This window comes from Hemibagrus wyckioides, linkage group LG29 (assembly GCF_019097595.1).
Source record: "Hemibagrus wyckioides isolate EC202008001 linkage group LG29, SWU_Hwy_1.0, whole genome shotgun sequence".
NCBI classification, from domain to species: domain Eukaryota; kingdom Metazoa; phylum Chordata; class Actinopteri; order Siluriformes; family Bagridae; genus Hemibagrus; species Hemibagrus wyckioides.
Genome location: NC_080738.1, coordinates 8,440,470 through 8,462,828, shown reverse-complemented (window position 1 = coordinate 8,462,828; position 22,359 = coordinate 8,440,470). Strand labels below are relative to the sequence as shown.

The following is a 22,359-nucleotide window of genomic DNA, read 5'->3' as shown; positions in this document are numbered from 1 at the left end:
GACGAGTCTGGGTTTGGCGGTTGCCAGGAGAACGGTACTTGTCTGACTGCATTGTGCCAAGTGTAAAGTTTGGTGGAGGGGGGATTATGGTATGGGGTTGTTTTTCAGGAGCTGGGCTTGGCCCCTTAGTTCCAGTGAAAGGAACTCTGAATGCTTCAGCATACCAAGACATTTTGGACAATTCTATGCTCCCAACTTTGTGGGAACAGTTTGGAGCTGGCCCCTTCCTCTTCCAACATGACTGTGCACCAGTGACCAAAGCAAGGTCCATAAAGACATGGATGACAGAGTCTGGTGTGGATGAACTTAACTGGCCTGCACAGAGTCCTGACCTCAACCCGATAGAACACCTTTGGGATGAATTAGAGCGGAGACTGAGAGCCAGGCCTTCTCGTCCAACATCAGTGTGTGACCTCACAAATGCGCTTCTGGAAGAATGGTCAAAAATTCCCATAAACACGCTCCTAAACCTTGTGGACAGCCTTCCCAGAAGAGTTGAAGCTGTTATAGCTGCAAAGGGTGGACCGATGTCATATTGAACCCTATGGATTAGGAATGGGATGTCACTTAAGTTCATATGCGAGTCAAGGCAGGTGAGCAAATACTTTTGGCAATATAGTGTATATATACTGTATAAAAAAATCTTTTTTCTGACCTTTTTGCATTGTCACTTTATATGACACTTGTCTTCCTTATAGACACTTTATTTTATTAAATCCTTTGTTCTGTATCATCAATCAATAACGTCTTACCTTATCTTACAAGCTTATATTAGTGTGATGGTCAAGTGTCTACATACTTTTGGCCATATATTGTATATTTAATCTAATATGTAAGCACTCAGTGGGAAAAAAAACTTGGATAACTTGCACATAATTATTTAATTTTGCTGTTTAATATTTAATATTTACTTACCTGTTATAGATAACCAATAAAAGAATACCTTCATATTAAACTTCACACAAACATTTTAATAAATTATACACTCTGTCCTTATCCTTATTAGTGTTTTTGATCAGGATATTATAACCGCAAATATTACATAACATATATATGGAGAGGTTTTTCAGCAGTGCCTTTTTTTAACATCCTTATTTCTTCATTAATCCAAGCTGTAACATGTAACCAACAGACTCTATGTTGCTGTTAATCATTCAGATTTGTTGGAATATAATAAAAATAGTGGTTTCTGATAAAATCATGCCACTGGTAGCTCTACATTTTAGGTCTGGTGCTGCTGATTAGATGGTTGACAGTTGAAATCCCAGGATTGCCAGAGACCTGCTGCTGGGCCTTTTAGCCAAATCCCCAGTTGCTCAGCTGGATGCTTGAATTGTATTCTACCACACTGTTGAGCTCATTACTGTGCCGGGTCAAATTTATTGTCATTCCATCCATAGACAGTATACAGGATGATAAATGGAGCCACCAGGAACATTGCAACACATAAGGCTTGTCGTATACTAGTTAAAAGTAGTATAGAAGAAATGCAGCATAATACAGTCAATAACAGACGAAAAATAAACACAATACAGAAGAACAGGATGGCCTGTGAGAACAGAATAAAGCATGTTTGCATGGCAGACACATATTTGTAACTTGTTTGCAACACCATTCGTTATATACAGTGAAAATCAGTGTTCGGTATCAAGCAAACAAGCCGATGGAAATATCAGGAAATTATAGCGGAAATTCTGTTCTGTTGTCACGTGTTCATCTTTCGATCTGTGTTTATACTTGTAGCAAAACAAAAGAATTGACCTTGCCGTTCCAATAATTTTGACTGCATCAGTGGATCTTTCACTCAGCTGCTCTAGAGTGGATTTTTAATAATCTCGGTTGCTTGCTCAGAAAACCTTACCTATGTTCCTAAACCAATTTTCCATATACAAGGAATTTTGCCCATGTAAATATTGATTTAATTGAATATAGCCCTTGTAACCTACACTGAGCTTATAAAATGCGTTCTTTTATATGGACTATAACACCTCCAGGAAAATCCAATACATTTTGATGCAGCAACAAAAAAGAACACCAGCATTATTATACGTCAATCATTCAACGTTATACAAGAATAGAATAACTGAAACGTAATAATGACAGTGTTGTGCGATTGATTCAGACTCAGCAGCATATAACAAAAGATTTGAGATTTGAAAATGGCTGAGCTATTATTAGTGTGATGGAAAAGGGGGTGTGGTTAAACCACAGGGCTTTTCTTATTATACTGCTAGCTAGCTATCATTAGCCCATAGCTCTCTTTAGCCCTAGATGAATCCTGCATTCGTCCAGGGGTATTTTTTACTTGGAGCCATATTAAGATGCTGCTGTGCCCCAATAAAACTGTCCTGAGAAATCATTGCTTGGTGAATTACATTAAAATAAATACATCTGAAAATAGGCTTTGTCAATGATCACTTGAATTATTAAACATAAAGGCTGATAATAATGGCAACTGAAGAGAAAATATCCTGTGCATCCTGTTCAGTCATATTCCCCGCCTCCTCCTCGTTGTGCCCCGCCCCTTTGCTGTGCTCCTCTTCCTTTAACTTTTCCCCATCAAAACCCTGACTTGTACTTGGATGATAATTCATAATATGACAGTGTAGCTCAGAGTTCAGGAGAGCTAACGTGTTTACAGAGTAGTATGTGACTTTGTATTTATTTGAATAAGGACACCCAGTTTTCCAGATCTAATTTACTAAGTACAGATTTGATCAATAACTTTCAATTAGCTTGTTAGCTGCTGAATGAAAGATTTCTTTCATTTGCTTTTTGCCACTAAGGTTGTGATTTAGTCATCATCAGTGAAAGCTTTTTGAAGTGATTTGTTCATTTAGGCTAGTTAGTTAGTTTGCTCACTATGCTAGCTGTGGATTAAACTAAAGAAGTGAGTAAGTAAGTGAATAAATAAATAGATAAATAAATACTACTCCCAAAGTCACAAGGCTTTGACATGAGGGTTGGGGGTTCGATTCCTGACTCCTCCCTCTTTTTGTGTGTGTGTGTGTGTGTGTGTGTGCGCGTGGACTTTGCATGTTCTCCCCGTGCTTCAGGGATTTCCTCCAGCTACTTTGGCTTCCTTCCCAAATCCAAAGTCATGTGTTTTCTAGTCTGATTGGCATCTCTTATTTGTCCAGAGTGTGTGTGTAACTGTGCCCTGACTTGTGCTCCACCTTCTGCCCTGAGTCCCCCAGGATAGACTCTGAGTTCCCGGTGACCCTGCGTAGGATATGGAGTACAGAAAGTGGATAGCTGAATGAGTTTATTGATCAAATAAAAATAGGATCATTGACAAAAATAATCCAAAAAAAAAAAGAGTAACCTACATAGCCGAACATACGCGTAGATTTGAATATCAAACAGATGTGTTTGTTATCAGTGTTGTAGGTGATGTGTGTGTAATGTGAGTAATATGATATTAAATTTTATTAGAGATTTCAGCATCAATATCATGATTTGGATCACAGCAGTTACTGATACTGGGCAATATGTTGACTCTGACTCTGAGTTCCTCTACATCCTAAATGTCAGTCACGCTTTTAGATACAAAATTTTGCAAGTGATTGTGCTTCATGTCCAGGGAGCATGGTCATGCTGGAACAAGAAAGAGTCTTCCTCAAACTGAACCAAATCAGAAGCACATGATTTAAATAAGAAAAGTAATAATCATGAATTAGTAGAGGTGTCTATGTTCTCCCAGAAGCCCAGAGTCCACTTTATAATGAGTTTTGACTGAGGCTTGCTTCAAATGAACCGATCATTCTGAAGACTTTATCAGGATCCAGGCGAAGTTTGCGTTTGTTATAGGACAGGGCCTGACTCCAATTAGCTTTCGGAGAACTCGCTGGAATAGACATTCACATACGTCTCATACTCATAGCGGATATTACCAAAATGACTTCTAAAGATCTTAAAACCTACCACAAAGATTGGGATTAGGAAACGTTAATAAAACTTAATACCAGGATGACCTGAATATATGCAGATATAGGCCTGCTTTTTTTATATTCTGCCTTTTAGATTTTATTCAGGGTGTCTTTGCTCTTTGCCAGCTTTGCATCAGGTGCTTTCAGTGTGAATTATAGGCCTCTATATTTTAGTCCTTAGTCATGCTGAACTCCCTGTGTGCCATCTCCTCCCCTTCATCTCTTTTCACCTCATAACAGCTTTGTTAAATATCTTTAATCCGCACCGCTCTCAGCCATGCCCAGGAAATAAATATTAGTTTGGGTTGGGTTTGTGCTATTCCCTGAATTTCTGTATTTTCAGTGATACTTAATTGTATCTGCCTGTTTTAAGGATTAGCTATTTACAAAGTTATTTAGTGCTTTAGTAATAATACCTATGTCCATATTATCTGGAAGTTGATGTCAACAGGACTTCTTTTTAGTTAGATGGAAACGTTTCCCTACTCATCTGAGCAGCTTCTTCAGTCTGAGGGAAGTTGGCAGAATTCCACGAATTTTTATCCTCCTGGGTCAAGGATCCTCATCTCCCTGGATAGCCTCGTAAAGGGAACAAGGCAAAGGTGAGAATGGGGGAGAAGTGTTAGGAGTAAGGGGAGTCGTAAGGATATAATGACCCCACAGAAGGAGAGTAAGGAACGAAAGTATTGAAGTATTAGGGGTAATGATCAGAGAATGTGAGAGTGGATGGTGGGGGTCCTTAGGTGTGGCTTTGCTAATGGATGTGTCGATCCTGATCTTTTTGGAGAGGGATGAAAGAACAGCATGAAAATGTCCTTATTAGTTCAATCAACAAAAACAAACAAGAATATTCAATACTTTTTATTTAAAGTGCAGTTGGATGCATCCAGTGCCACATTTCTACTCAAATTGAGTCCAAGTGTTGGCTCAGTCTGGATATTAGTGTGCAGAATTTTCCCGCCTTCCAGACACTTACCTAGTGGGAATTCAATTTTGCAGAATACCCACAATCCTGTGCTGAAAATCAAATCAACCCCCTTTGCAATGTGTTAAACTGGAGATATTGCAGTAGCAACATTTCAGTGTTGTAATGTAACTAGTTTTGGGACATTCTCTGGACATTGTCCATTTAACTGCAGCGGCATACACGCCGTCTTCACTTCTCTTGGTTCTTTTTCATTTTACCGCATTGTCTTTTTTACTGCATTATCAATCTGCGATTTTTGCTTTCTTTAAACACAGCTTTGACGGAGGCACTTCTTCAGCTCGGCCTCAGACGCCCGTAATTGCCCTGCCGTTTTTATTTCTTAATAGCATGTTAGATATATTTTTTCCAATAGAAGCCACATCAGATCCACATATTAGACACTCGGGTTTATCCCTATTGGCAGTAAATAGCCTTTTATGCTCTCTCTTGATTTCAGTCAGCATTTTTAGCTGGCCATCTAGCAAGCTAGCACTTTGTTTTTGATACAAGTAGCCATCGTATAAGGTGTGTGACTGGTGTACTTTGCTGTACAGGCAGTTGTTGGGGGAGGAGTAAGAGGAAAGGTCATGCTGCAGTCATGTTACAGTGAAATGAAGAAAGCCAATGTTAATTATAATTAAAATAAAACGGCAGATAGAATGTTTGACATATGAACTTTTGGCTCAGATTGTCAACCTAAAAAAAAATCAATAACCAATAACACCACGACAAGCACAACCCAGTGTTTGTACCATGCACTGCACATTATCATTATCACTTACTGTACTGACATTAGGCTCTGTGCCACTTTATGACTGTTTACATATTTTTTTTGCTTCTTGGTCTGAGTAAGAGTGTACAAACCTAGCATAACAATTTCACTGTATATAGATTCTTAAGCAACTTGAAAATTGCTGATATTTTATTGATGATGATGATGATGATGATAACGATTATGGACCAAGCACCAAAGATTTCTAGATGCTTTACATGCTTGTGAACTCTGGCACAGTGTCAGAGGACAGTCTCAGTTACACAGCAATTTTGAAAGTGCCATCAACAGGTCAAGGTTGGACAGATGCTGTATAGCCAAAAGTGCATGAAGAACCTCCCATATTTACATCTACATTATTGTGTAGCACTTATAACAATGGACATTGTCTCAAAGCAGCTTTACAGAAGTATAGAAACAGAAAAAAATGATATAGTTTAAAGTTAAGTTACTATAAATCTCTAACATTTATCCCTAATGAGCAAGCCTGAGGCGACAGTGGCGAGGAAAACCCCCCTGAGATGATGTGAGGCAGAAACCTTGAGAGGAACCAGGCTCAGAAGGGAACCTCATCCTCATTTGGGTGACACTGGACAGTAAATGATGTAAATGTTGATAATGTTCTTTCTACAACAGCAATCAAGAGCTCTTGAGGAACTAATCAGTCAGTGTAGTTTCTGAGTTCATTATAGCACTAATTACTTCCTGCCAAAAGCAGTTTAAAGACGGCGTGATAATCTCCATTAAAGTTACAGCATTTGGCAGACACCCTTATCCAAAGCATTTATAAAAAAAGGGTTAAGGGTCTTACTCAGACACCCCACAACAGTAGCCTGGTGGACCAGGGATTTGAACTCATAACCATCTGAACAACAGTCCAGCACCGTAACCACTGAGCTGCCACTTTCTATCAAGGGCTTGTTGAACATCCCACTGCAAATTTTGCCCAACCTTAGCTCTTATAATACGATCCATTTTTCTTGGATTTTGTATTGTGCCTGTGGGGATTTGCCCATTCAGCCAAAAGCATTAATGAAGTTGGTCACTGATGTAGAGAAAGGAAATCTGGCATGTCAGTTAATCCAACACATTGTTGTTTAGTGGTGTTGAGGTCAAGGCTTTCTGCAGATAACTCTGGCAAAACTTGTCTCCATGGACCTCACTGTAATAAGGTGGGTGATGCAGCAGGTGTTGAATCCATTCGGAGAAAGACATAAAACCAAATCAGTGTAGCAACAATAGGCAAAGAAACAAAAGCAAAGGTAACAAATCGAAAATGCACAATCCAAAACGTGAGCCAAACACACAATGGCAAACAAGCGAGAACAATGGAACGGCTTAGAATCGCAGGTAAACTGACAAGTTGGCGTGAGTATGGTTTAAATGCTAAAATAACCTAGAAGTGTTCCGCACGACTCGGAAATCTCAGTAGATCCCTCTGGTGTATTGGAGGGGGAATTTCAGGACACAGAAGGTTTGGACTCCTAAGTTAAATTGTAATGCTGCAGCATCCTGAACTATCCGACTCACGGGTGTTATGGTCAGGTGTCCACAAACTTTTAGCTATATAGTGTACATCTGCAGCAATAACTCCACAACCCATCATCACAAAATGTTAATTTCACTTTTTTTCTGATTCCACCAAGATTCAACTCAGGAATTGAGGTAACACTGAGAAATATTCAGACCGAAGTATATAGAAGGATCAGGCTCTAAGGGACCTCAGGGACTAAGGGAAGTTTTGTCTTAATAACTTCTAGGGGTCTACAATTGACAAAATAATGGAAGAGATCATTTCACTGAAACTGACTCAACATCAAATTGTGTATTCTTGAAATAATAATAGGTTTAACACAAAAACCTAATAATTATCACACAATCTGAATGAGGCCGCTTGAGGCACAGAGAACTATTGTTTTTTCTTTTAGAATTAACATGGTTCATCTATAAACTTCTGTATTTTTTATTACTATCACTCACTGCTAACTTTTTTAACTTTAAAAACACAGGAGTGCACACTTACACAATGCCATTGCATCTTAGATGGTAATGTAATTGCGCTCACTGCAATAAATTAACCACATCATATGATCGTTTTATGCTTTTAGGTCAAGTGTTGCTGAGCTGGAAACATCCACAAAAGCAGAGATCTTTTCACTCTGGATGCACTGCTAACTTAGGCCAAGCTACACTTGCTTGCCTGTTTCGTACTGAAAATCAATGCATATGAACAACTATCGCTTTTCATGCTTTATTTAAAGATTTTTATCATGAATGTTTTTAATACTTGTACAGTAGTGTCTTATAGATTCATGTTTTTTCTTAACATATTGATTGTAGTCAACTATATGACACTAATAATTCAGCTATTTAGGCATTGTTCCAGTGACATTATTTTATTTAGGTATGCATTTACTGTATAATGGTCCTATAGAGCTCACATATGTGTACATTACTGTATGTTCCATGATATATGCAGCACACTTTGTCCAGTGATAAAATGTTTCAGAAAGTTGTTGTCCTTCTGCTGCTCCCTGTTCAGGGTCGCCACAGCGGATCATCCATTTCGCATATTTTTGATTTGGCACAGGTTTTACACCGGATGCCCTTCCTGACGTAATGCTCTGATTCTATCCAGGCTTGGGACCAGCACTGAGAGTTAACCCCTCAGTGGCTGGGTTGGTTCCCTGCTCAGGAATCAAACCCAGGCTGCAGCAGTGAGAGCAACTTTCCAGCAACTTTCTGTCCACTGACCTCGTCTAACCTTACCTCACTTACCTCACATAACAGTAAAAAGGAAGTGGTGGCTGGCTCGAATGATTAATGCTCTGAGTTTTTGATCCAAACGTTGGGTGTTTGAGTCCCAGCACTACCAATCTGCCACTTCTGGGTCCTTGAGTAAGACCCTTAACCCTCTCTGTTCCATGGTGCTATGTCATATCTGACCCTGTGCTCTGAACCTGGGATAAAGGAAGAAAGACATTCAGCTGTAATGTAAGGGCTTCTTCCTCTTCACCGCTCTACCATCCCCTCTTTATCCACTCACCTTTTGAACTTACCTGGATTGTGGTCTGGTCTTCATCAGTTCATATTAACAGATAACTGGATTCTACTTAACCATTCACACCAGTTCATGTCAATACTGAATATACTGTTTAAACATTCACAGTATAGGTTTAAAAAAATACAGGCTGACACCTTTTCCAAAGGGTAATTGGAGTCACCGTGTACGTTAAAAGGCAGACAAATTTTGACAGAGTTCTTAAGGAAGATATTTTTATGTAAACTCTGCCCGGAACAAAGCAAATTTCAAAGGACACGGTGGAGGGAACATCATGGTTTGGGGTCGGTTTGCTGCCTCAGGGACTGAACAGCCTGCGGAAACAAAAAATTCAATATTGTATCAAGAACTTTCACAGGAAAATGTCAGGAGTGTAACCTGCAACCTGGAGCTTAATGAAAGTCACAGGAAGGATTTGGGGGAACTTAATGCTATTGAAAATGTTACTTTTTATAAAATACTTAGACATAGCCAGGGATGTGAATCATTATTGTTCAACATGACTTATTATTGAAGTATACAGAAACTGTTGATGTTTTCAGGGTTGCCAGTTTGGGCTGGCTCCTGCCAAATTTGGCTCCTTTAGGTCACGTCTAACCGGGAAAAAATGCATTGGGTAGGTTGATAAAATTTGGGCCGTTTTTTGTTGCAACTGGCAGGTTTTTATTTTTGACAATTAACATTATATTTTCCATTCAAACGAACTTTACCATAAAGTATAATAGGTAATGTTGACGTTTTACTTATATGATTCAGTTTAGTCAATAAGGTTGAGGAGAGTCCTGTCCAATCAGACTTCAGTCTTGATTAGCGGGTTGTTGTAATTGTTGTACTCGTTAAGCTAATATCACAAAGTTGTTAGCAAAGCTGTGTGTTTTTATTATCATCATAATGCCAAAGTGAGGGAAATATAGAAAGTCCTACAGTAAAGAATGGGAGTGCGACCTGTTCTGTAATATATTTCTCATCAGTTCTGTGAAGATTCTCTGCATTAAAAAGGTAAGCGTGTTTATTCTGCTATAAAATTCTGATGTCATGTTTGATAATTAAATAAAACCTATACAGTTAGCTAACGTAGTGTGTGTGGAGGTCTAAATATTGCCCTTTGCACTAACCCATTTATTTTGGGTTTTCTGTTATTGTATTAGTTATCACAGTATTCATTTTGGACTGGTATTTTTTTTTAAATGGGCGGGTTTTAAGCTGTAGTTGGGATGGAAATATTTAGACCAATCTGGCAACCTGATGTTTTATCAGTTTGTCAATACACATACTGACACACCCCCAGATGGTGAGGACTATCACCTTAATGGCTAGACACTCCTATTCCTTATCATGTTATAAAAGCTCTCCCTCACAGAGACCTTCTAGCTAATATAACTAATATATATCACTGTTGTTCCTTAACATCCACCACCTAGGACAACACAGCTTTCTCTGTCTGTAAAACTAAAGGTAGAGAAAGGTCAGGACATTGCAAGTGCAGGCTGCCCCCTGAGTAAAAGTGCAGGGTTCACCTGAGTAATGGTCCACTGGCACTACTCTGTCAACTAGACCAGATCTGGCTCTCCCTTTTTAATGAATTCAGTCGGTGTGCCAGAAATCTGCACAAGTCCCCCAAAAATGGCCTCCACCTCCTTTTTGGTCTTGGGTCTTTGGGAATGCACTCGCCCATGGTCTATGTGGAACACAGGATACTGTTGTTCCAATGCAATTGCATACTTCTTTTGTGTTCGCTGGAAAGTTTTGAGATACTGAATGTGCCACTGGCAGTCAGCACTATATATATATATATATATATATATATATATATTATATATATTATATATATTATATATATATATATATATACACACACACACTATATTGCACACACACTATATTACACCCATAGTTCCAGCGAAGGGAAACTAATGCTACAGCATACAAAGAAATACTAGACCATTGTGTGCTTCCAAATTTGTGGACACAGTTTAGGTCCATGATGTTCTCTCCACCAAACCTGTTCCAGCATCACAATGCCCTTACACATGCAAGGTCAAGGTTTGCCGAGGTTGGTGTAGAAGACCTGCACAAAGCCCTGACCTCAACCCTATTGAGCACCTTTGTGCTGGATGAACTGTGAGCCTGGCCTCCTCACCCGACATCTCTCCCTGACCTGACTTATGCTATGCGGCTGAATGATCAAATCCACACAGCCACGCTCCATAAGCTAGTTGAAAGCCTTCCCAAAGAATGGAGGTTATTATAAAAAGAAAGATGGGGATAAATCTGGGGTGGGATGTTCAAAATGATGTCAGTTGTGCATTATTGTTCGACTTTAAAATTTCATCTTTAAGAAGCTGCAGCGTAGGCAGAAAGCAAGGCAATGGCACATAATGTCTTCTGGAGAGAATGTCTGTAAAGTGTGCAAGAGGCTTTGTTTTAAAGCATCCACGTCTGCTACCTGATACAGCAGATTCTTTCATCAGAAAAATCCCTCTTGATCATTAGTGCTTCTTTCAGCCTTTTCTCCGCCATCTAAATCAAACACTTCCTGACTTATTCTTGATAATCATGGTAATGAGACCCAGACAGATGAACTGGCTAACCCAAAATCGTAATGCCTCCACCACCGCTTACTGGTGTAAGCATAAAAATTGTCATAAATACAAAATAACCTGAAAAAAGACTTTCTTTAACTACAACCATGGAAAGCAGAAATTAGTCATGTTTCATAAAGACGAATCATAAGTCATTACAAGCACTAAACTACATTATTCAACAAATAAAAAAAAATCTGAATAACATAGCTGGTTTCATTATTTTTGTGTAAAATGTGATCTATAGGAAGCTGTTCACATCACAGATGTACACGTAACACACAATACAAAAGAATAAATGAATTTACACAGGTTTCATCCCCTCAATTCTTAACACATGTTTTTATAGTTTGTAAGAGTTCTTCACAAGTCCTGTGTTTGTCTTGAGCAGTTCCAGTAAACGTCCCATTCTCATTCAGAAAAATCCTGTACATTCTTGCTTTTTCAGCATCTTCTGCATGTTTGACCCCTTTTCCAGCAGCAACTATATAAATCCATCTTTTTACACTGAGGATCACTGAGGGACTCGGACACAGTTATTACTAAAGGCACAACCATTCACTGATGCTCAAGAAGGCAACAGGAGCTGGGGGGATGTAAACTTTTGGAGAGTATGATTGGTGTAAATTGTTATTATTATATTATGTAACTTCTGAAAGGCTGCACGGAATAAAAAACTCAATTCAATTCTTATGATCCTATTTTTGCCGATTCTGCAAGCAATATAGAAAATTTTGACTTTGACTGTAGAGGGGTGATTAATGTTAAATATTAAAGTGATTGGTGTCAAAGACAAAAGTCTAACAAATCAGGCAAACATTCAATACCCAGGTAATCTCTAACACTAGAAAGACTTAGTAACATTAGCATCACAGACGTAAAAGGGAAAACAGCGACAGTAACAATTAAAAACATTGAAACATTAAAACCAAGAGACTATTGCCATGAGAATGCAGGTGCATTGTGGGTAATTGAGTCCATTGCAGTCATGCTTGTAGTCCGTGGTGCACTGTGGGAAGTGGAGTCTGTCGCGTTCTCTATAGAGTTTTTCTTTTCTTTTCTTAAGGTTCCCTTAAAACTGGAAAGGGAGAAAATTACACTTGAATATTCCATTAAAATTGATATACCTCCCACATACCTTACATTTATCATCATAGACCATCACATGTACAGCTAGTGGAATATCCCATTACAGATGTATCACCTCTCTGCTCTTATAATATCTTTTTCTTTAATTATTTTTTTTAATTGATTCTCACATGAAAATCCATACTTTATTACTTATTTCATGTTTTTCATTTTTTATTAAATATTTCCAGTTCTCAGAAATGAATAATTGTGCATTTTATAAAATATATAATCAAATAGAATAGGTTCAAAGAGGGGGAATTAAAATGAATAGAATACAATGAAATAAAATAGAATAAGATAAAAAAAAATGAGATAAATGAAATAAAGTGGATTTAGATGTACAGTGGAAAAAATAATTTAAAAAAATCTAAAAATACAGAACTACATTTTTAAAAATGCAGCATGTGAAAAGATACAGGTACTGATGAAATACACTGTTTATAAATAAAATGGATTCATCATAGTATGTTAAGGCACCGAAAATACCCCGGTTTTTAAAATAAATACAGCAATGTTTATTCATTTTCTTATTTCTTGTTACTATTTTTTGTTAATAAGTATTAATATCTCTTATGTTAAAGTGTGCCTATGTCTCTTATGTGTATTTACAGACTGGACCTTAGACATATAATAAGAATATAAACACACTCCCACAGGACAGTCAAAAATCAGAACGTACTGGACATACTGTTATGGAGATAAGGTCAGTCGCTGATGAGGGGTGAGGACGTCTGTAAGGCAGTCAGGATTCCAGATCATTCTTCCACACTAACCTCGGCAAAACCACGTCTTCATGGCCCTCGCTTTGTGCACAGGAACATGGTACGATGGTCAAGTGTCCACATCCCTCTAGCCATATTGTTTAAGTCAACAGAAGTAAACTGGTTCAGGTTTTTTGAGCGTTATTTCTGAGCCTCAATTCTGCCTGGGAGAATTGAGGCAGCTCCATTTCATAGAGAGCAGATGAGTGAATGAGATCGTCAGTGACAGCATAAATACAGAGTTTAAATCCAAATCCAAAGCAGATCAAGCTCGAAAAGAGAGGGAAAATTACAGCCCTTTTTATTTTTCTCAAGTGCTGTGAGCAGAAAAGGATCAAAGTCCAATCTTGAATTAGGGCTCTTTGGGCTAAAGGGTCTGGTTTAGATTTGAAATGGGAAAATCTCTGACTTGCACTATTCATGGACAAGTTGATATAATACACAGCCATACACGGCGAAACCTCTCTCCACATTTAGGCCCATTACAGGGTGGGTTTTTTCTGCCATGTAGCTCTTTATGCATCATCTGTATTTGAAAATTATTTAATGAAAAAGTTTTCGGTATCACTTTGAATTCATTATTTAAGTGGAGGAAAAGTAGTGAGGCTTATTTAAGTATTTTAAGCAAGCAATATTCAGGAAGTAATTTTAAAGCGCAGCTTATGCTTTTACTGAAGCCTTTCACTAAATTTTTATTTTTTTGTAGCATTTTACAATTCATTTTTTTCCTTCAATTTTTTCACATTACAATTTATTACAATTTCCCACTTCACTCCACTCCTTATTTCTATTTCATTGTAATTACAGGTTATTGTTTTAAGGTTATACCTACTAATGTTTGTTATGTTTATTTAATCTTTATTTGAATAAAATACACTGCTATTCTTCGATTTTTTAAAACTGATTTTTCCAAGCAATTATTGAAATTTTTCGAAAATATCTTCAGTGCTCAAAAACGACTAGTGATGAAACAACATATTTGATAAAACTTTCAAATATTCACATTTTTAATACAATATATCAACAAATAGAATTGGTTCGAAAAGGGGGATTTAAAAAATAGAATAAAATACGATGAAATCAAATGAAATAGAATGACATAAAAAGAAAAATCAGATAAAATAAAATTAGATAAAGTGGAAATAACAGTGCAGTTTAGAGTAGCAGTTGAAATAAAGTGGAATTAGCTGTACAGTGGAAAAAAATATTAAAAAATATATAAATATTTTTTAAAAATGCAGATACAGTTACTGATGAAATACACTGTTTATAAATAATATGCATATATAAAAGTACCTAAAATACCTCAGCCTTTAAAATAAATACAGTAATGTTTATTATTTCTTTGTTACTAGGTTCTCTTATGTTAAAGTGTGCCTATGTCTCTTATGTGTCTTTACACACTGGACCTTACACCCATAATGAGAATATAAACACACTCCCACAGCATGTACTGTTGTGGAGATAAAAAGCGTTTATTTAAGAAAAAAAACCCCAGATAATTGTGAAGTAAACTGTGAACTGCATAGCACCATGACCTCCTCCTTCCTTCCCAGACTCGCTGCAGGATAGAAGAACCGTAAACATTCAGCAGGTCTAGTTACCAAGCACACACAAAGCCATTTCAGGTGACAGTATCACCGAGACCCACAAAAACACTGCTCATAGAATCAGACCCACTATTTTTAGATAAATTGAACCGAGCCTTTTATTTTCAGATAATCAGAGATATGTGACAAAATAGAAATAACCTGAGTTCTGATGATTTTTTCTTCTTCTAAATTACAAAAGCAAAACACTTATGTGTGTGATGTTCAATATGAAGCCATGACCCCATGTTGTGAGGTAAATGACAGGTAATACTTCAGCCAAATTGAAGGCTATATACTGTGTGTTTCTGAGCCATTTAACATTTGTTTTTGTTTTTTTCCAATAGCCTTTACACATCTAAAAAGCTCAGATACAATGTCACAGTTTATTGACCAAAGTGAATAGCTGTGAGAAAAAAAAAGCAACAAAGGGTATGGATCTTATCTGGTTATGACTTTTAGACAAGTTTTAATGACTACTTTTTCAAGATTCGTGCTCCCCAGTTTCATGTTGGTGATACAGTACACGGTGACATTTTCGATAATTTTCTGCTTCCAACTCTGGGAAGACTTTTCTCTTTCTCGTGCCAGCATGACAGTGCACAAAGAGACGTCCATAAAGACACGGTTTGATTACATTACATTTACATTTATTCGCTTAGTGGGCGCTTTTATCCATCGCGACTAACAAATGAGGAAATGCAGGCAAAGCGATATATCAAGCGGAGGACAATACGAGTCGTGCTACTATAAAAGATTTTTAATTGAATGCTAGAAGAGCAAAGTGGACGGAGAAAGGGTAAGTGCAGGTTTTTTGGAGTGGGGGAAAAGGTAGAGTTTAGTTAAGTACTCAAGGAAGATGTTTTTTCTGGATAGAGGTTGAAAGTTCGTTCTAAAGGGAAACAGATTATAACTAATCCCAGGTTGCAGGTGGGAACATAAACCTCAAGCAGGGTGATGAGTAGAGAGGTGTTGTTTAGACAGGGTCTTGTATGTGAGCATCATGGCCTTGAATTTGATGCAGGCAGCAACAGGAAGCCAGTGGACGTGGACAAATATGTCTATTTGGCCTTGGTGTGCAAAGTGGGAAGTGCGAATCATCTGAAGGGGTTTGATGGAGCTGGCTGGGAAGTCCAGGAGTTTTGAGATAACAAGAGCTGTGTGGCACGAGTCTAATATAGGGTCTGATTTTCATGATGTGACACAGCAGCCTCCTGGTGGTCCAGCTGCAGGATCCCGCACTCTCATTGCCAGGCGCTAACCCAACCACTGGAGAGTTAACTCTCAGTGCTGGTCCCAAGCCTGGATTAAATGGGAGGGTTGTGTCAGGAAGGGCATCTAGTGTGAGACGTGTGGACCAACTGATCTGCTCTGGTGACCCCAAACAAGGAGCATCCAAAAGAACTACAACCACACCGAAGGAATCTACAGCATCATTCAGTTGTTAAAAAAATTTGAGCATCTTTACAGAGTAATAGACAAAGTCCAAACAATGAGGCAAGAACCAGGTTTCTAGTTTCCTGGTTGGCTTGGGTATGGTTGAGTCTAGCTGTACAGTGAGCTTTTGGTTGATTGAAGTATTGATGAGTGATTTGATGAGGAAGATGTGTAGTGAGGTTGAGGTTGTAACTGGTTTACTGTTTGCCTTTTGTGGCTGGATTTCTCATGAATTCAATTCAGTGTTTTTCAGTTCTTGACACTGCTTTTCCCCTCGACTTGTGCTGTCATCTCGCCCATTAGATTTCCTCTCTGTGGATTATTGACATTGACCTGATTTGGATTTTTAGTTTTGTCTCTCTTTCTACTCATTGGATCTACGCCTCGAGCCTATCGCCTGAACTTTGTTATGTTTATTTTACTCCCCGCAACAGAGTTTTCGTATCGCAGAGTTTTCTTGTCTGTTGCCTTTCTCAGCTAACGCTATCAAGTCGAGTGACCTTTTGTGGGTTTTTTCCTTTTGTGGATTTTTTATTGTGGAATCATTCTTTTGTGGATTTTTACTTCCTGTGATTTATATTTTTGTAGAATTATTGTCACCTACTGCCACTATTATATTGTCAATTGTAGATTTAAGATCAGTGCTTTTCTGTTGCTTTGCCTCAGTAACCTTGGATTCAAGTGTTACTGTTTTTGACGTTCAAGCTCATTAAAGACTCTTTAACACTCATCTGCTCCCTCTCTCTGCTTTCGGGTCCGCTCGGCCACATAGCTACCCTGACAGAGGTCAGGGCTCTGTGCAGATTACTTGAGTTCTTCCAGCATTCAGCTCAGTACAGATGATTTTTTTGGGAGCTTAATGGAAACGTGACCCAGGGAGAGTTCAATAACTGATGCACTCTAGGCTTTTAAGGCTGTTTTGGACAAAATGTTCAGTTTGTTGTTTATATATTTTGAATATATCTTGGTACACTTTGTGCTGAATTGGTGATGTCTTTTTTATGTGACCTTATCTTATGACCACGATATCCATTAAGACCATGGAATTCTTCACTGAGCACTGATGTACTGAGAGTTAACCCCTGGATGGCTGGTTGGTCAGTTGGTTTCCTGTCTGTGAACTGATCCCTGGCCGTGATGGTGAGTGAGTGCGGAATCCTGAATCTGGACCATCAGTAATGTCCAACGTTTCCATTTGAGTAGTTTGGTCAATTTTCTGTGAGGCTAACAACAAAAACTGGGATAAAACACAACTGATATATATTATTATCAATCCTCCAGGATTTCACACTGTTCTTTTGTAATTGTTCTGACCAAAATGCTTGATTTCGCATCTAAAATTTGTAATGCAAAGATTTTTGTGGAAAACTAGTTGAATTAGTAAACTTTCCAGAACAGGATTCTTCTCCTAAACACGACATACATGAATGGAAGAGGGTTTTAGCTGAATTGGTGTTGTAATGACATCATATGACGTGTCTCGGTCCAAATCAGCGGAACATCTGCTATCATTTTGTAAATTCCTTGTGGAATTCTTAGTTTCGATTGAATAAGCAATGTGTGGAGCACAGACACTCTGTCGTTAGCCCACCTGCAGTGACCGCTGCCACCACCTCTCTTGACACTTTTGATGTCCATCATTAATGCCTTTTGTTACCCATGGACAACGCCTTTTTTCATTAGCCCACATGTAGTGACCTCTATGATAATCTCTGTTGACACCTTCGATGCCAATTGTTCAACTTCTTTTGTTACCCATGGATATCACACATACAGATTATTATATTGTATAAATACTCCCTGTCTATCTCAATAAACTCTGAAGGACATTGCTACCAGACTCTGTGTGGTTCTTTTGCCATTACCTTCTTCTCCTTTTTCTAAACCCAAAAGAAAATTCAATCAGTTATGATGTTTTTCAGAAAGAGCCTGATACGGCTGATAAGCGGAGTGTTAGCATGGTTGTTTTTGAGCATTTTTCTGAGACTCTCCCTTTTAATCATATTAAATCACAGTGAAGTAATCTGAATTCCTTAAACCATCCTCAACCACTTATATTCATCTTAAGAAGCAGCTCAGAGTTTATGTGACTTTCCTCGATTCGGGTGTATTTTATTGCCAGCAATTTTTACCATCAAAGCCATTTCTTCTTCTTCTTTTTTTATCTTTTATGTTCTTTAACTCGCTTGTCCTAGAGCAGAATGTCAATACGTTCCTTTTCACCTCGGTTCAGCTGGTAAATCCCCTAATCCATAATCAATCCGGTTCATCGTTTATCAGCTTGAGTTCAACCTGATCTACAGCATAAGCACGAAATGTGGCAGAAACATTTTCAGTTCAATTTTCATTTTATTTGGAGAGCGGCAACAGAAGACGGTCTTACTGAAAACCAGGATGTAGATTTAACATCGTTGGTTAAATTAAAATTTAAGGTTAAGGATAAAGATTAATTGAGTTAAAAAAAACAAAAACATAAAAACAAGAACTAGAACTAGAACTAGTTCAGAGCTGAAAGAAACTGGTGTGTTCTGCAATAATTTCATATTTCAGCAATATACTGTAAGTAGGTTAATGTTCATCCATTAAAAAAAAAAAAAAAAAGAAGCTTTTTTCTTTTTCTTCAAGGCAGTATTACACACGGGATATCATCACCAACTAGCATTTCCCTTTCAGTTGTTCTCCCTGATCTGCATATTTTGATTAGACACAGGTTTTAGGCTGGATGCCCTTCCTGATGCAACCTGATGTACTGAGAGTTAACCCCTGGATGGCTGGGTCAGTTACTTTCCTGCCCGTGAACTGATCCCCGGTTGTAATGGTGAGATCCTGAATCTGGACCATCAGGGATCCCCAACATTTCCGTTTAAGTAGTTTGATCAATTTTGTGTGAGGTAAACAACAAAAACTGGAATAGAACACAACTGGTATATAATATTATCAGTCCTCCAGGATTTCACAGGGTTCTGTAATTGTTCTGACCAAGATTTTTATCCTTTTTTGTGGAAAACTAGTTGAATTAATAAAATTTCCAGCACTGGATTCTTCTCCTAAACACGCTACACATGAATGGAAGAGCCGAATTCGTGTTGTGATGACATCATATGACATGTCTCAACCTAAAACAGTGTAATTTTTTGAAAAAATATTTGCTTTGATTTTACATTAATTTCTGGAATAAAAAAATCATGAACTCCTGGAGCGTGATAGATATATTGGAGTTCAAGAGAGACAAGGAGACATGTCTGATGTCTACAAACACAGAAACCGATAGTCTGATAGCTGAAACCTGACAGACCATCATAAGTAGGTTGTCTGAGTAGTGCTTTAATGGTGGCCTGCTACATGATATGTGTGTGTATGAGAGAGAAAGAGAGAGAGAACAATAGATCATCCCATTAGGAAAATTCCAGAACATCCCAATGACCAGTCCATCCTTAGCTTCAAGTAATATGTGAATATTTTAAGAAGAGTGACCTGTGTCATTCATACAACACAACATTATACCAAATACAGCTATTTCCTAATCACACTACAGTATATACTCTCAGGTGTATTCCTGTGTATCATGACAATCCTGTAAAAAATGACCTCCAAGGAAGTGAATATCTTGTCAACTTATAATCATTTATCTACTCAAATATTATTATACTATGATTTATTTTTATTATAAGATTAAACCAGTTAGAAAATCAGGCACCAGGGAACCAAGGTTCAGGTTGCTTTAATGCGAGAACAAATGCACAATAAGCCTAAGACAGTGTGTGTAAACAGACAAATGAATCAAGGTCCTGAACACAGAACAGGTGATCACAGTCAGGTAACAAACCAGTGGCAGGACCAGAAGGGAAAGATGATATTAAGATTAAACTTCTAGGCATATGTACTATTTTTATGCTTTAAATTCTTTGGCAGATAATTTTACTTCTTTCTAAAAAAAAAATAATTGTCTCGCAACAGAACAAAGCTTATAAATAGTCAAATCTGCTTAGAAATAGGCTTTACAAAAATATACACCAAACCAGGCATAATATTATGGCCACCTGCCTAATATTGTGTTGGTCCCCCTTTTGCTGCCAAAACAGCCCTGACCCATCATGCACACCTTTCTATCAGAACCAGCATTAACTTCTTCAGCAATTTGAGCAACAGTAGCTCGTCTGTTGGATCGGATCACACGGGCCAGCCTTCAATCCCCACGTCCATCAATGAGCCTTGACCTTGTCACCGGTTCACCACTGTTCCTTCCTTGGACCACTTTTGATAGATACTGACCACTGCAGACCGGGAACACCCCACAAGAGATGCAGTTTTGGAGATGCTCTAATCCAGTGGTCTAGCCATCACAATTTAGCCCTTCATCAAACTCGCTCAAATCCTTACGCTTGTCCATTTTTCCTGCTTCTAGCACATCAACTTTGAGGACAAAATGTTGACTTGCTGCCTAATATATCCCACCCGCTAACAGGTGCCATGATGAGGAGATCATCAGTCTTATTCACTTCACCTCTCACTGCTCATAATGTTATGCCTGATCAGTGTATTTAGTAATTTTTTTAGTAATATTATGATAAGAATTAGATCATTTTGATTATTTTTAAGATATTTTAATTTAATAAATGATGTCAGTTTTATTAACCTTAATTACGACTTTAAAGTTGAAAGTTTCAGCTATTAATCTGCAATGAATTTATGATCTTAATCCTGTCTGTAGTGTAATGCTGAAACCTCAAACCAAATGATGCATTTAAAAAAAAATTCATATAATCAATGTCTTGATTACTTTGTTACTTTAACCCCCCCCCCCCCCACACACACACACACACAAACCCTGAACTCTGACCACAATAACACAATCTCCAATATAAACTGTATATCCTTACTGATATCCACTGCACTGCCCTTAACTTCCCCTTCACTCAAAGACCATAAACATCAGCAGACAAACAAAATATTGACTAGAATAAGTAACACAAAGTGGCTTCTCTCAGGTTTGATCAAAAATTCTGATTTCACGCTGAAGGAGGAAGGAAAATATGCATGCTCTTAAATGCACATGACAGCTATGGATATTGTCTCTGACCTGCAGCTCAGAAGAGATGCTTAGTTAGCATTTTTTGTGCTACTTCACAATTCACTCATACAGGGCAAGCTATTTCCCTTCTTGTTACTTCCCTTTAATTCACACGGTTATGCTTTCGGAAAAGAGATGCATGCAATAAAGGGATAAATCTTCTTAGTGAACATGCTCTCTGTGTCATTGCCCAAGGCTGGAAACAGTTCACTTTCTTACATCTGCTTTAATATCTATCTTTTTACCTTGGTCCTGTAGTATGCAATATTTTATCATTCTATATAGTGCTTTTTGATGTATTTATTTCATTTTGTCCCTTATTGAAGCTTCTTTTCGCAACGGCTGCAAAATAATGAATAAAGACTATACTACCTTGACTATTTTTCACATAATTTATTCATTCAGCTTCACTTTAACTGCGTTATCTGGATCCGAGTGGCATGGATCCGGAGCCGATGCCAGGTCCAAAGTAGGAACACAGAGCATCCCATCACACTGCATCCATCTGAATCCATCATATCACAGAGGTGCAGACACACACCCATTCACAACCACAGCTGATTGAATGCTAGCAATTCAGCTGCTGACCTGGAACCTGGATGAAATCCAACCGGACATGAGAAGAACATGTGATGCTGTAAACGGACGCTAATCTGAGCTCTGAATCGAACCAAGGATCCTGAAAAATCAATGCACAATAAAACTAAGATGAGACAAATAAGACACAGTGGTGTGTACACAGTCAGAAAACTAATCTAGAACCATGACAGGTATTCACAGTCAGGTAACAAACCAGTGAAGGGAGAGGGGAGGAGATTACCTCACTGAGAAGAGATTTTATACATGTATATACACTGATCAGGCATCACATTAACATTATGACCACCTGTCTACTATTGTGTTGGTTTCCCTTTTGCTGCCGAAAAAAAGCCCTTACCTGTCAAGGCATGGACTCAACTAGATCCCTGAAGGTGTGCTGTGGTATCTGGCACCTAGATGTTAGCAGCAGATCCTTTAAGTCCTGTAAGTTGTGAGATGGGGACTCCATGGATCGGACTT

At 38.1% G+C, this 22,359-nt stretch overlaps 1 protein-coding gene across 1 annotated transcript in view; it reads right to left on the bottom strand.

The window, feature by feature from the left end:
* The window catches only part of si:dkey-92j12.5 (multiple PDZ domain protein), a 65,770-nt gene extending 46,684 nt beyond the window's left edge, over positions 1–19,086 (bottom strand). The window contains exon 1 of the mRNA XM_058384120.1: positions 19,014–19,086. Coding sequence (XP_058240103.1) covers positions 19,014–19,086 — 73 coding nt within the window. The remainder of the gene's footprint in view (positions 1–19,013) is intronic.
* Between the last annotated feature and the right edge of the window lie 3,273 nt (positions 19,087–22,359).